The sequence below is a fragment of the Ovis aries genome, chromosome 1 (genome assembly GCF_016772045.2).
Source record: "Ovis aries strain OAR_USU_Benz2616 breed Rambouillet chromosome 1, ARS-UI_Ramb_v3.0, whole genome shotgun sequence".
Lineage (NCBI taxonomy): Eukaryota > Metazoa > Chordata > Mammalia > Artiodactyla > Bovidae > Ovis > Ovis aries.
In genome coordinates, this window is record NC_056054.1 from 127,622,731 (window position 1) to 127,638,154 (window position 15,424).

Below are 15,424 nucleotides of genomic sequence, written 5' to 3' on the forward strand. Positions count from 1 at the left end.
AGATAGAACTTTCTGATTGGTATCCCAACCATTATGACATACCATAGTACATTTTATGATGGGCTTGTCTAAGCATCTATTTAGCAGCTGTTGGATTGCTTTGGTGGTTATTCTGTTTCAGATTTCCTTAAATTGTCTGCTCTGTGATTCTCCATGAATGGGATAAGCAAGACCCACTGGGTCTGTAACCCAAATCCTCGCTGATATTTAGCAATTAGAGCTATGCGGCCGGAGCGCTCAGAGAATGCTACAGCTGGAAGGGACTGGGCAATCATCTGGTCCCAGATTCTCAGAGCGGAGCTGAAGACAAAGGGCCCCAAGAAGGGCAAGGAGTCTCATAAGCGCTGTCACCCCACCCAGGGCTCCTCTCACGCTGCCCTCCGCTGCTCCACCTTCTGCTCCACAGTCTCCCAGACTTTTGTACTTCAGGAGCCAGGAACACATTCCCCAAAACACTGGGAATCATGCCCTTGTGTGTGGTGTGTGTGTGTGTGTCGCTCAGTTGTGTCTGACTCTGCGACCCCATGGACTGTAGCCACCAGGCTCCTCTGGGGACCTTCCCAACGCAGGGATGGAACCCAGGCCTCCTCATTGTAAGCAGATTCTTTGCCATCTGAGCCACCATGGAAGCCCCACGACAACAATAACATTGGATACATTTAGCTTTATAGACACACATAACACACACACACACTACCATATTCTTATTTAACATCAGAGAGGAAAACTTCATCAAAACCAAAGCATGTCTATGAATCAGTGTTTGAGAACAACTGCTCTGGACAACATCTTGACTGGACTCTGGAGTCAACCATCTCCCCCTACCGCCCAACCCCTGTGCCCCCAATCCTACATACAACTAAGTCTATCTAGCCTTCCAAATTCTAAATCCTTGGTAAAACAAGTGTAGCTCTCCACCCAGAGAAGATGACCTCAGGAGAGGAAGAAGTCACGTTCAGAGAATATTCCCAAGCCTCACTCCACTCCCCAACCAAGAAGCTGAGGGACAGCTGGCATAGAATCCATTCAATGCATCTACACGTCTGGCAGTCAGAGCCGGCTTCCTGGGAATGCACCGCACAATCGCAACTGCCCTTCACCCAGGCGATCCACACTTGGCTTAATGATCTGGGTACACTGTCTTGAAATTCTTAGTAATTTTTGAGCAAAGAGCCCCAGAGTTTTTGTACTGTGGCTCCACAAATTGTTGTCGTACCTACAGGACAACCCCTGGTGCTGGTGCCCAGGAGACTGTCTTTCAAGATACATCAGGGGCAAGCTGACGCTAGAGAGGCAAGGTTTGGGCAGTGCCCACAGTGCAGAGGTTCATCAGAAACCTTTCCTGGTGACCGTTTGCCTGTGAAGACTCCTTACCACTAAGGACATGGGTTAGTGCCACTCGGTAGGGTAGACAGACCTGCACTTGAATCTCGAGTTGGCCACTATTTAAGTGGTGAGAGCGGAAGATCAACGTCTCTTGGAGACTCAGTTTCCTCCTCTGCAAAATGGGTGTGACTTTCTCTGTCTCAGAAATGTATTATTAGTAAAGGAATTCATATGTCAATCATTTAGCCTAAAGCCTAGCACCTAGGAAATAATCAGTAGTAGTAATGAATGCTTAATATAATCGCGTTTACTTTCCATCTTTTCACCATAAACTCAGCCAAAGTTGTAATGGCAAGAGAAGGGGTGTGTGTGTGTGTGTGTGTGTGCATGTCTATGTGCACGCGTGCAGGCATGTGTGAGTGTATGTATAATGATGGGGATTAAGGGTATTATCTTCATCATCTGAATAATCCAAAGAGAACAGGAAAGATCAAGAACACCGACTCTAATTACTGAATTAGAGTAATTCAGTACTCTATGTAATTTAACTCACCCTATGCCAAGTTAAAGATTTCCCTGGTGTGGCCATAACTTCGGGTCTTTAACGTTTAATCTCTTTATTCAAATCTGAATTTTAAAAGGATTTCCCTTTATTTCCCTATCAAAGCAAACATTATATACAATAATGTTTTTAAAAATTTTTAACTTACACATGAAAAGTCTCTTGAGTACTTTCGTTTGAAATCTAAGTAAAGATTCACATTATTATTAGAAATAAATAAATGACATAGGGTGGCCAACTCACATTACTAATACATCAAAAACCTATTTTAAGATTTATAGATAGCTTGGTTCTTATTAGAGCATCATATCATTTTGAAACACTTCATCCTTTTTTTAAACTTTGTTTTCTGCTTGTTAAACATTAGAGATGAGACTGTTTTAATACACATTGAATTTTCAGGGTCCATAAAATTAGGACTAGAAATACAGATATGGATAAAGGTACAGCTTTGGTATGATACCTAATAGGTTGTCAATTAGTAAAAATCACCATGTTACTTTAACCAGTACCTAAAACTATCAGGCAAACAAGATAGTATATCAAATAGACTGAGTGATATTTCTCTGCATGGAGAGACCTTTCTAAGTTTAAACATAGATTGTATGTTTCTATGAAACACTTATCTAGGCACTATTATTGTAGGTATCATTTTGTGAATCTTACTGATTTATCCTTTTGTAAGAATTTTGGGACTTACTTAGCTTAGAAATGGGCTTCCCTGGTGGCTCAGACAATAAAGCTTCTGTCTGCAATGCTGGAGACCCAGGTTTGATTCCTGGATCGGGAAAATCCCCTGGAGAAGGCAATGGCAACCCATTCCAGTACTCTTGTCTGGAAAATCCCATGGACAGAGGAGCCTGGTAGGCTACAGTCCATGGCGTCGTAAAGAGTCAGACTCGACTGAGCGACGTGACTTTCACTTTCAGCTTAGAAACATAGTCACTCACTCAGAAACATGTGTTCCAAGAACTCTTTGGAAATATATTTCTCAGCACCCCACTAAGTAGAATTTTCCTCTCCCTTTCTTCTTTCCTACTCTATGAAAATGTATCAGAGCTAACTTTCCTTCATCATTTCCCAGGACCACTAGGGAAGCCATTTGCTGACGGGAACATTGATTTTTTTATTACTTGGATTCCTTCTTTCCTTGCTTGCACTCAGTCGTGTCTGACTCTTTGCGACCCCGTGGACTATAGCCTGCCAGGCTCCTCTGTCCGTGGAATTTTCCAGGCAAGTATGCAGGAGGGGTTTGCCATTTCCTCCTCCAGGGGATCTTCCCGACCCAGGGATCGAACCCTCGTCTCTTGTGTCTCCTGCAGTGGCAGGCAAATTCTTTACCATTGTGCTACCTGGACCCTACCTCCAAATGGGTAATAAAGTAAAATTTTACCCCAATGGCCTGGCTTTGAATCCTTTCCCATTATTTATCAGCTGCTTGATTAGAGTGCCTGCGTGCTAAGTCACTTCAGTCCAACTCTTTGCGACCCCATGAACTGTAGCCCACCAGGCTCCTCTGTCCATGGGATTCTCCAGGCAAGAACACTGGAGTGGGTTGCCATGCCCTCCTCCAGGGGATCTGCCCGACCCAGGGACCAAACACGTGTCTCTTCTGTCTGCTGCATTAGCAGGTGAATTCTTTACCACTAGTGCCTGCACAAGCTATTTAACCTTCCTTAGCCAACATTTCCACTTCTGTAAAATGGGTATAATAACATCTTTTCAGCAGAGTCATCGCTTGGACTAAATTGATGAGATAGTACGAGCAAAAGCACCCAGGAACTCCATAAGCATTCATTTCCATTCTGATCTCTTCTTTACAGCCTTAAGCAACAGATTCCAACCAATAAATCCAGCTATATCTCAAAAAATCTTCACCTGGTATCAGAAGCACGAACTCAAAGGGATTATCGATATTGTATTATACATTTTATAGTATTTATTAAGTTCTACTAGGGTTCTCTACTCTGTGCTCTATAGATCAGGGATCCCCAACACCTGGGATCCAAAGCCTCATGACCTGAGGTGGAACTAATATAATAATAATAGAAATAAAGCGCACAATAAATGTGATGTGCTTGAATCATCCCAAAACCTACCCCTCCTTCTGTGGAATATCGTCTTCCACGAAACTGGTCCCTGGTGCCAAAAAGCTTGGGGATTGCTCCTGAAAAGAATACAGATATAGGAGATCACGCCCCCACTTCTAAGAGCTTGAGTGGTTTTCAGCTGATTGCTGTCAGCTCATGCAGAGATGAACTCAAAGTAGGGTCAGAATTGGGACAGAATGTGACTCAGGAAAATGCAAAGAGACTCACCCAGCCCATGTCCTCAAATGCCACCCTTACCAAGTTGGCTGGTAGAATTCCCGCAGGAACTTGATCCCTAGGCTTCCTACTGATTCCCCCATGGATACGCACAAACACACCTAGAGAGATAAGAGTCAGTCTTGACATTTACTTATTGCTTAGCATGAATGAGATTTTCCAGAGTCTTTCCTGAAAACAAGGATTGAAATGTGAAGAGAAGGGAGTATGGAAACTTTGGGACCCTGAGGAGGAAAAGAGAAATAACACCAAAAAATACCAAAGGTAGAAAAAGTCAAAAGAAGAAAACAATGACAAGAGACACTTCACCTGTATCATAATTTTGCTGAGAGCTAGTTTTGCATGTGTAAAGCTTGCTTCCAAAGAGACATTCATATAATATGCAGTTAAATTGGATTCAAGGATAGTTGTTTCAGCTACTCCACATAATTCCCACTGCCATACAAAACACCCAGTTTGTAGGGACAAAACAGTTTACGTAAACAGAGTGAGTCTTGATTTTTTTTAACTAAAAGTTTTCTAATGAAATCATACCCAGATTTAAAATAAATAAATAAATAAATAAACATTGAAAGCTATGAGCTTGGGCTTAAATTTCTGACTCTAAATAATAAGTATCTCTGACTATAATAAGAAGAAATTTTTTTTTTAACTCCAAGGCCTAGATTTTCTTCAAAAGTGTGCCAGATTTTGGCTCCACTGAAGATAAGGAAAATTCTCAAGTAACTAACATCAAATCTGCATGTCCATCAGACTCTAAATTCTAATTGGAGAAGGGCCAGGTTATTCTCCCTAATAACCCAAGAGATGAGATCCATATTTCTCTTCTGCACATTTTCTGTTGAGGAAAACTGACTCCGTGAGAGTCCCTATTTAGAAAGTCAACTTGGAATTCGAAGTTTGGAGGCAATACAAGTTTTATCATTGGTTTATTAAAGACAAGCATTGCTGGGAATTTCCTTGCAGTCCAGTGGTTAAGACTCCAAGTTTTCACTGTACAAGGCCAAGGTTTGATCCCTGGTCTGGGAACTGAGATTCCCAGATCCTACAAAGCCACAGGGTACAGCCAAATAAATAAATTTAAATTAAATTTTTTAAAGATTCTTTTTTTCTTTTGATGTGGACCATTTTAAAAGTCTTTATTGAATTTGTTGCAATATTGCTTCTGTTTTATGACTTAGGTTTTATGGCCCAGAGCTGTGTCAGATCTTAGCTCGCTGACCAGGGATCAAACACGCACCTCCCGCGTCGGAAGACAAAGTCTTAACCACCGTACTGCCAGGGATGTTCCAATAAAATATATTCTTAAAAAAAAGAAAGACAAGCATTGCTGCCTCTGGCAGTTATGGTTAGCTAAATGTTACTTAATAAAGCATCCTAATGTTAGGCTAGAAATGGTGATTGTATTTTAAAAGGTATTTTTTCCCCCCTAAAAATGGACTTCCTTTATTTAACCCCTTGAAGTCCATAGTCTTTTTGGAGACTTGTGTCTCATTTTGCCATCAATGATCAATTCTCCATCTCCCAGGCCAGTCTGTCGGCAAATCTTTCCAACACTTCCTTCAAAATGTAGTCTGAATTCAGTCATCCCATCCCATTCCCTAACCCAGGCTTTCACCACTTTATCTGTGTGCCATGATAAGAAGCCTCTTCTATTCTCTCATATCCTCACATTCCAGGCTATTTCACCTGAACACTTACCATTTTCATCATATTACTCCTTTGCTCAAGAATTCTTGACACTCTGCTGCTTCTGATCAAAACAAACTCTTTCATTGCCCTCTGAAGATTGACTTGGTAATGCTAGTTTACTGCTATCTGAAACAAAGCGAGCGACGGAAGAACTGCAAACAAACTTTCCACACAAGACTCCAGCAAAGTGCCCGGCTCAGAGAGGGGCTTAGTAAATGTCAGGTTACTCTTCCACAGTTCAGACCTCTACTCTGGTTGAAGAGAGTTTAAGCATTTCCTGAACAAACTGTGCTCTTCCTGATATAGGTTTTGCTAATGATTTCTGTCTGAAGGAGAAAAGAAGAATTGTTAAAAGATGTGTTGTTGTTGATGTTGACTCACTAAGTCATGTCCGACTCTTTGCGACCCCCTGGACTATAGCCTACTAGACTCCTCTGCCCCTGGGATTTCCTAGGGAAGAATACTGGAGTGGGTTGCCATTTTCTTCTCCAGGGGATCTTCCCAACTCAGGGATCAAATCCGCTTCGCATCGTCTGCATCGCAGGCGCATTCTTTACTGCTGAGCCACCAGGGAAGCCCCAGAAGATGTGTAGCTTCCTTTTTTTACACCTGGTTTCCAGAAATGGTATCTTTCCTACACTCTCTTTCTATACCCTACCTGCCTTCAAGCCCATGATGACCATCACATCTTCCAAGAAGCTGTACCCATCTGCTCTGGGTGACAGATTTTTCCCCAAAATCTCTCTGCCTTTTAAAACCCATAGGACTTGGGGCTGGTGCATGGGGATGACCCAGAGAGATGTTATGGGGAGGGAGGTGGGAGGGGGGTTCATGTTTGGGAACGCATGTAAGAATTAAAGATTTTAAAATTTAAAAAATAAAAAAATAAAAAATAAATAAATAAAACCCATAGGAGATCTCATTGTACTTCTCTGTGGCACAGCCCACCAGACTTTGACAGAGTACTAGAAATACAGAAACGACGTAAAGCTCATCTAATTAATAAGAGCAGAAGCAGAGACACCCACAATTCACCAAGTGGATAAGGAGTCGCTAAATAGTTGCTGCTCATTTATCCTGTAAACCCTACCTTGACATGAGGTAGAAGTGTGAGATGTAGGTGAAACATACAGCTGCTTCGTGGTTTATACTTAGCTTAATTCTCCAGAATCAGTCATCATTAACAGAGGGGCTAGTTTAGCCCTTAATTCATATCAAACATGATGCTAAATGGTTTATCTACATTGCTGTTATTGTTTTAGTCACTAAATCATGTCTGACTCTTTGCAACCCCATGGACTGTAGCCCACCAGGCTCCTCTGTCCAGGGGACTCCCAGGCTAGAATACAGGAGTAGGTTGTAGTTTCCTTCGCCAGGGGATCTTCCCCACCCAGGACCGAACCCACATCTCCTGCATTGCAGGTGGATTCTTTACCACTGAGCCACCTGGGAAGCCCCCTTTATCTACATAGTGTTATTTAATTCTTCCAACAACTCTATGAGTTATTACTAAACACATATGGGAAACTGAAGTTCAGAAAAGTTGAGTGACTTATGCAAGATCATACAGTGATGGAAATGAATCTGGAAACCACCCCTCACTAGTTCCAAAGCCCTAGGCCCTTAACTTTTACACTAAATTGTCTCAGAAAAATATGAAGAAAAATAAGAGATGACTAGAGGAATAAGCACTGCATTAGGCTTATGAGAAATGAACAAGTCACCATTCATAGACAAAGATGGCTCCTTTTCTCGTGGACTCTCCTTATTCCCTACAATAAATTCAGTAATATGGAATCACTTTGTAAACACTTACTTGGTTTTCTCACTTATTATAAATGAGATGTTTTCCTTTGTTTTCCCTCCTACATGTGTGGTCTATAGACCACATGCACTGGAATTCAAAAGGCATGCACAGCGTGTGTGATGGCAAGTGTTGCGTGGTGTGACACTCCACACACTCCTTACTCAAGAATTCAGAGGGAGTGTCCCCAAGTGTCTGCAAAGCATCTTTCTGTACACTTGTAACTTCAGGTGAATTGGGAAATACAGATTGTTGGACTTCGGTCGTAACTTACTGAGGTAGGACTAGGGCCATGGAACATACATTTTTGATGAGTGCTCTCCAATGATTATTTTAAGAAAGATCAAGAAACAGGGAACTCTAACTCCTCTCTTGGAATCTCTAATTAGGTGCCTTTTCTAGATCTATGCGAATGCATTGATCTTTTTTAAAATTTAATTTTAGAAGGTTGTTCATAAAACTTCATAACCATCCTTCTGTAGGGGTAAAAGGCAGGAATTACTTGAAATAAATGACAACCCTTATTGGAAGCTACCATATCAAAAAAAACCCATGAATTTCAGAAGTGGACATTCTTGGGACATTTGAAAGAGACTGGAACAAACCAATCAAAATTGATTGATGAAAAATATGCAAGAATTCTCAGTGCTCAAAAGATGATGGTAAATTAATTACAAGTTGTACATCTTGTATTTTCAAGGAAGAATCTATTCATGCAACCCAGAGAGCAAGAGCCTCCTCTCTCCATGGCTCTTTTCTGTACATAAATTTTGTTAAAATGAAAATGAGGGAACATTTATTTGTGTCATCCCAAATTATGACATAATCATACTATTTAGAACAAACAAGCTTTATATACTACATTTCCTCTGGAACTCTGTTGATAGCAACAGGACTTGTCTTGCTCATGTGGAACAGAAGCACAAGGAAGAAAATTATACATTTGCTTTCTCCCTGGAGTTTGGGTTTACATGTGTCTGTCTCGAGAGCCAGCCAGTCAAGCACTTGTTATTACTCAAAATCTTGCATTTAGGAAATGCATAAAAACAGAAGGAGCTTTTCTTTTTTTTTTTTTTTTGTTTGGTTTTTCTTTTTGTTTTAACAGGAGACTTTATTCTTCAGAGCAGTTTTAGGTTTATAGATAAATTAAGTAGAAAGTATAGAGAGTTCTTACAGACTCTTTCTCCCTACACACGTAGTTTTCTTTTTCTTCTTAGAGACACAGCTTGGAATAATGGAGAGGGTTTAAACAGTCCAGTGCAGGGATGTGAGTTTAAATCATAACTCTGTTATTTACTAACAGTGTGGTCTCTGGACTTCAATCTTTGTCTCTGCAAATTAAGAATACTAATAGGTACACAGCATGGTTATCCCAAAGATCAGAAATAGTATAAAGGAAAGTCTAATGAATAGACAAATGCAATGGATAGTCATTGTCATTTCTAAGTTAGGACGGGTTGATTCGCCAGTTGGGAGGATTTCCCTTCACCATTGTCTTTCAGGGCAACATTGAGTGGGAATACAGCATAACAGCAGCCATGGGGAAAGTGTCAGAAGAGCAAGTGAGGAAGAATCAAGGCTTCACCTCTTTCACTTGCAGAACGAATCCGCCCCTGGCGGCTGCACAGTCTAGGAACCCCAGGGTAATTGTCACCACCATAATCATGCAATCTAGTAAAGTCTGATGGAGGAGGAAATGTCAACCCACTCCAGTATCCTTGCCTGGAAAACTCCATGGACAGAGGAACCTGGAGGGCTGCAGTCCATGGGGTCGCGAAGACTGAGCGACTGCACGCACATAGTCAAGTCTGAATGGGCTGTGTAATGTCAGCCATCACAGAGCCCAGATCCTTACTCTGTATTACTTTGTCCTCTTTCAATCATTACTTTTTAAAGTGTTCCGTCCTCCAGGAGCTCCGCAAGAAGGAAGGAAGGAAGAAAAGGAGGGAAGGAAGGAATCAATTCTCAGAAGATCTAAGGTTTAAATGATGGTGTGGTTTAAAGTGTATGATTATGTGACTTTAACGGATGACATTAGACTGCAAGCAAAAGCTGATGCCAGCGGAAGAAACCCAAGCCTTCCCTTCCTCACATCTGTGACCTCACACCAGCTGGGGTCCCCTGTTAAAGGAGGTGCAACTGAATATGCGTGTTAAGAGGTCACTGAAGGAAGCCGTGACACAGGGCTCTAAGTATGGCAGCCTCACCTCAGACCGAACTGTTTCAAGAGGGTCTGCCTCACCTGTCCCATTCATCACTCCTGCTGGAGACTGTTTATTTAGCCGGAAGTGTGGGAGCACCAGTGAGAAACCAGCATTTGGTACTGGGCTTCAGGAAATGCTACTCGAACCAGGACAGCGATATTTTTATCTTACCTAGCCAACTGCCAGCTCTTAGTACACGTTTCCTCATGCAGTTTGAACAATGACATAATTTGCTCTCCTTTGAAATTGCTATAGCTCCATGAATTTTATAATAAAAGAAAGCGAAAACGGAGAAAGTGAAAAAGAAATGTGCTCCAACCACCCAAGGTTTGGAGATGGAAATATCACCAGAGGGATTTCTGGAAGCCACACTTCAACAATGTGTGATTAAAAAAAAAAAAAATCATACTCCCCACCACTGGGTCATATCAGGCATTCTCTTTTTTAGGTCATGCAGCATGCAAGATCTTAGTTCCCTGACCAAGGATAGAACCCATGGCCCGTGCAGAGGAAGTGCAGAGTCCTAACCCCTGGACCACCAGGGAGTTCCCCAGGCATGCATTTTTAAATACCCTTCATGAAAAAGAAGATAGTAAGAAGGCAGCGGGTGGGGTGGTGGTAGGGGGGCTCTTTTCCTCAGAGCAGAGCATACCTGCGGCATTGTCGAGGCTGAAGGCAATGCGTACTGGCTTATCTGCAGGTACCCTGGCTGTGCTGATCATGTGGGCACCTGAGCCTTGGCCTTCCTCTGGGTCTTCCAGCTGCAAGGACAAGACAGAGCCATGGTCACTTTATCCAACATCGTCCCAAGAGCCCTTTGGAAATTAGAAAAGAAAATTAGTAAGCAATGTTTTCTTATTTTAAAGCTGTTTCTAGCTCCTAGCTTCCTTTCCCTACACCTGCTCCACTTAAAATTCTTTTTCTGGCTTATAAAAAAAAAAATTTCCTTTAGAAATACATCTAGAATGAGATTTACAGGATGGAGCAAAATCTCCACCCACCTCACTTTTTTTAATATCCCCTGTACTGACCCATCCAGCCCTGGCCCTTTGAGGTCTTACATAGTGCTTTATTTTTAATTGAGGGGGATAACAAATCTTAATAAGGCATCAGACAGCTCTTCACACTCAGAAGCCTAAATTGGATCTGAATTATTGATCTGGGAGTGGTAACAAATGAGTATCATATTATGGAATTATTTCAATGACTACTTAATTATTTCAATACCAAAGACTACTTAAAGACATTCCCCCATTATATTATGAATAGTATGTGCTTTAAATATCTGATTAACTACCTATAAGTCTATCAAACATTTCTAAAATAGATATGATAAAAGCAAAACACAACATACAATATAAGCAAAAGAAAATCCTAAAACATCCTACGCATACTCCACCCCACCTACTAAATTGTCATTGAATTAATAAACTAAGATAGAAATGAATGGAAAAACATACTACAGATAAGATGGATTGGGGTGGGTGAAAATATATAAGTATTCTTTGTTAAAATAACAGAATGTAGCCCAAGTACATTTTAACAAAGATATTTGATTGTTTTTATTCAATGGAACTAGGAAAAGATGTTATTATAAATACACGATATCTTTGTCATTTAAACCCATATATTTAACGTCTCTATTTTTAATCAAGCATCCCCCTAAGCCCTCTATTTTCCTTCTCATGGAGACAGTAAACCAAAAACTCTGAATGATATTTTAAGGAAAATGTTTCTAAAAATGGCAAAATATAAATCATCTATTTACCCATCCTTAGTGAGATTCTGGGAACTGCTGTAGCAGGGCATTTTCTCACAGCAAGGTTTCTGATTCTTTCCCATAACTTTTCTCTATCTAAAAATAGTGTTCTAGAAAACTGAATTTTGTTTTCATAATTATTTATAGAGTGAAAGCAAATGCATATATATATATGCATGTATATTTAGACATACATACATATGGAATCATCTTACCCAGTACATGAAAAGAGAACAGGCTTATTATATTAAACACCTAGTATAGCTTTGGAGAAAAACCAGCAACTGTTTATCACCCAGTTAGAATCATACTTGGCCCATTCATTTAACACTGCAATAGCAATGAACCATAAAGCACTCCAAGTCATGTCATTCTAAGTTAGAAAAAAGTATTAACATGAAACATTCGACTCAAGAAAAGGGTAATATAAAATCACTGTTACTTGACTCAAAATTTGCTTTATCTTAGCTCTGACATACATTTGTGTGTAGTCTCGTCTGGTTAGAATCAACCATCTCGTTAGCCACCTGTTCCTAGGGAATAGAACAGACTGTCTCAAATTAAACAAAACAAACAATAAAAATCCCCTTAAAGTTGCAGCCAAAAGAAAAAGTCTTATCATCATACCCTGTACCATCACCAAACCATATTATCGGAACATCTGAGGGTGAAAAGCTTCACTCCTCCTTTGGCTAAATCTCCCAGTGCTTTCTTGCACCAAGACAGAAACCACAAGGGGTGGAAATTTGCCTCCGGGGGTTTTGTAGAGAGCTCCCTGGCAGGGTTTCCGGCCAAGGGGTGGGGGAGAATAAAATTGATCAACACAGCTAATTAGAGCCCCTCCCCTCCACACAACGGAGAACATCTGTCTGCCTCCCAAAGGATGGCGGGCGGCAAAGTTGGGGGGATCTGGAGTTCCACACGGTGTCAGCCCCTTCACCCACTTGCCTTTTCATCACACCGCCTGGGGGAAATGGGCTGATTCCTCCTCGGGGCGGTAGCAGAGCTTTGGTGAAGTTGCTGGTGCTCTGAGCGTTTCGTTGGCCTTTCACACCTGTCGCCTTACCTCACTTAGTCGAGTGTCTGGACTCGTGTAATCCAGGGCCAGCCACTGCCTTGGCCGGTCGCTGCCTTTGTGGAGTGGAGACCTAGTGGCAGTCCAGGCTGCACCTGCCACATAGCAGCGTGACAATCTGAGCAGCAGTGACAGCTGGGAGGGCGGCTCGCTGCTACCTGCTGTCCCCCAGACCCCGGCGTCCCACGGGGCCTCTCCCTGTTCCGCTTCCCTCCACGACCCCTCTCTCCTTTCCTTGCCTCTCCCGCAGCCAGGATGTTGTCATGCTTCTAGAAAAAGCAAGCGCAAAAGAAAAACCCTCCTCCTGTCAAGAGGCATTGATAAACAGCAAGTTGCGGAGCGTCCAAATGTTTTAATTCATTAGTCCTGGCAAACCTAAAATACAAACAGACTTGCTTCACAAGACAGGAATGTCTTCAGCGTGACCCAATCGGTGTCTGTGTCTATTCCAGCAAACGGGCCGGGAGAGCATGACTGCAGTCAGCAAAAATGTTTCGGCCGCTCCAATCGGCTCCCCGGGACCCGGCCAACTTGGACGGGCCATCGGCGGACTCGGAGGAGATGATAGAGCGATGATTCCGCGGAAGAACGTGAGGGCTGAGGTTGAGCTGCTGTTGGGCTTGATGACTTGATCCCATCTACGATGCAACTGACCTCGCAACAAGAGTCAATGGTAAACAGGACGGGGGAGTTCAAACTGTCCAAACTTTTTAACAGCCATCAACCTGGAGGTCAGAAGTACTTCAGAAGAGTCGGATCTGGAGTTTAAATGATGAAAGATAAACAAATATTAGGAGGATGCATCAAAACAAATATTGTATATTAACACGTATATATGGAATCTAGAAAGGTGGTACTGATGAACCTATTTGCAGGGCAGCAATAGAGATGAAGACATGGAGAACACACTTGTGGACACAGTGGAGGAAGGAGAGGATGGGACAAACTGAGAGAGGAACATGGAAACATAGATATTACCATATGTAAAATAGGTAGCCAGTGGGAATTTGCTGTATAACACAAAACGCTCAGCCTGGTCTCTGTGCCAACCTAGAGGGGTGGAATGGGTGGGAGGTGGGAGGAAGGTTCAAGAAGGAGGGGACATATGTATACCTGTGGCTGATTCATGTTGCTGTATGGCAGAAACCAACATAACATTGTAAAGCAATTATCCTCCAATTAAAAATAAATAAAAAAGAGAGAGTGTACAGACTGGGAGAAAAATCTTTGCAAAATACAGACTAGGTAAAGGACAGATATCCAAAACATAAAAAGAGCTCTTACAACTCAGCAACAGGAAAACAATCCAGTGGGCAGAATCTCCGAATAGACATCTCACAAACAAAGATATACAGACAACAAATAATCATGAAAAGATGCTGAATACCATATGTCGTTAGGAAATTGCAAATTAAAGCAAAATGAGATACCTTAATAGATACACTATTAGAATGGCCAGGATTAAAAAAAAATTAAAAAAAAACACTGGCAATGCCAAATACTGGTAAGGGTGAAAAATGGTGTGGCCACTTGGGAGACAGTTTGGTAGGTTTCTACAAAACTGAACATATTCTTAGCATATGATCCAGCAGTCACACTGCCTGGTATTTACCCAAAGGAACTGAAAACTTGTGTCCACACAAACACTTACACACAGATGTTTACAGCAGCTTCATTCATGATTGCCAAAACTTGGAGGCAAACAACACATCCTTTGATAGGTAAATGGCTAAACAAACTGTATATCCACAGAACGAAATATTAGTCAGTGATAAAATGAAATAAGTTATCAAGCGACAAAAAGACAGAGAGGAAGCTGAAGTGTGTATTATTAAGTGAGAGAGTCCAGTGTGAAAAGACTGCATACTGTATGATTCCAGCTACAAGGCATTCTGGAAAAGGCACAATTACGGAGACAGTACAAAGACCAGCAGTTCACGGTGTTTGGGGAGAGGGGAAGAGGGGTGGAGAGGGAGAGGGGGATAAATAGATGGCTCGTGGGGTTTTAGGGCAGTGAGACTATTCTGTATGACACTCTAATGATGGATTTATGTCATTATACATTTGTCAAAACCCATAAAATGTACAATACCAACAGTTACAAACTACAGACTTTGGTTAATAATAATGTGTCTATATGGACTCATCAATTATAACAAATGTACCATACTAATGCAAGATGTTAAGAATTGGGGAAATTAAGGGAGGAGAAGTGGAGGGAGGAGATAGATGGGAGCTGCATGATTTCCACTCATTTTTCCCTGTAAACTTTAAATTGCTCAAGAAATGTTAAATAAATAAGTAAAAGGATATAGCAAGTTTCCTTGCTCTAATGAATAAAAGGCTAATTTGTTATGCTATACACAGTGTGTGTGTGTGTGTGTGTGTGTGTGTGTGTGTGTGTGTATGCTCAGTTGTGTCTGACTTTTTGTGACCCCATGGACTGTAGCTCACCGGGCCCCTCTGTCCATGCGAGTTCCCAGGTAAGAACACTGGAGTGGGTTGTCATTTCCTCCTCCAGGGGATCTTCCTGACCCATCTCCTGCAATGGCAGGCAGCTTCTTTACCACTGCGCCACCTGGAAAGCCCAGGAACAGTAATAAGAGGTGTAGATGCAAATGATTAAAAGCATTCACATATAAGCCGATTTGCATTTCTAACGGCAAATCTTTCCA

At 41.7% G+C, this 15,424-nt stretch overlaps 1 protein-coding gene across 3 annotated transcripts in view; it reads right to left on the bottom strand.

Moving 5' to 3' along the window:
• The window catches only part of MAP3K7CL (MAP3K7 C-terminal like), a 45,924-nt gene extending 32,910 nt beyond the window's left edge, over window positions 1-13,014 (bottom strand). Inside the window, exons 1-3 of one of the 3 annotated variants that reach the window (XM_012186712.4) lie at window positions 12,741-12,954; window positions 12,154-12,207; window positions 10,568-10,676 (exon numbers count right to left, since the gene is read on the bottom strand). In XM_012186712.4, coding sequence (XP_012042102.1) covers window positions 10,568-10,676; window positions 12,154-12,189 — 145 coding nt within the window. In that variant the 5' untranslated portion in view covers window positions 12,190-12,207; window positions 12,741-12,954. Of the gene's footprint in view, window positions 1-10,567; window positions 10,677-12,153; window positions 12,208-12,301; window positions 12,408-12,740 lie in introns of those variants that run through there. The other 2 variants (XM_012186695.3, XM_060403853.1) reach the window with 2 other exon arrangements.
• Window positions 13,015-15,424: the final 2,410 nt, after the last annotated feature.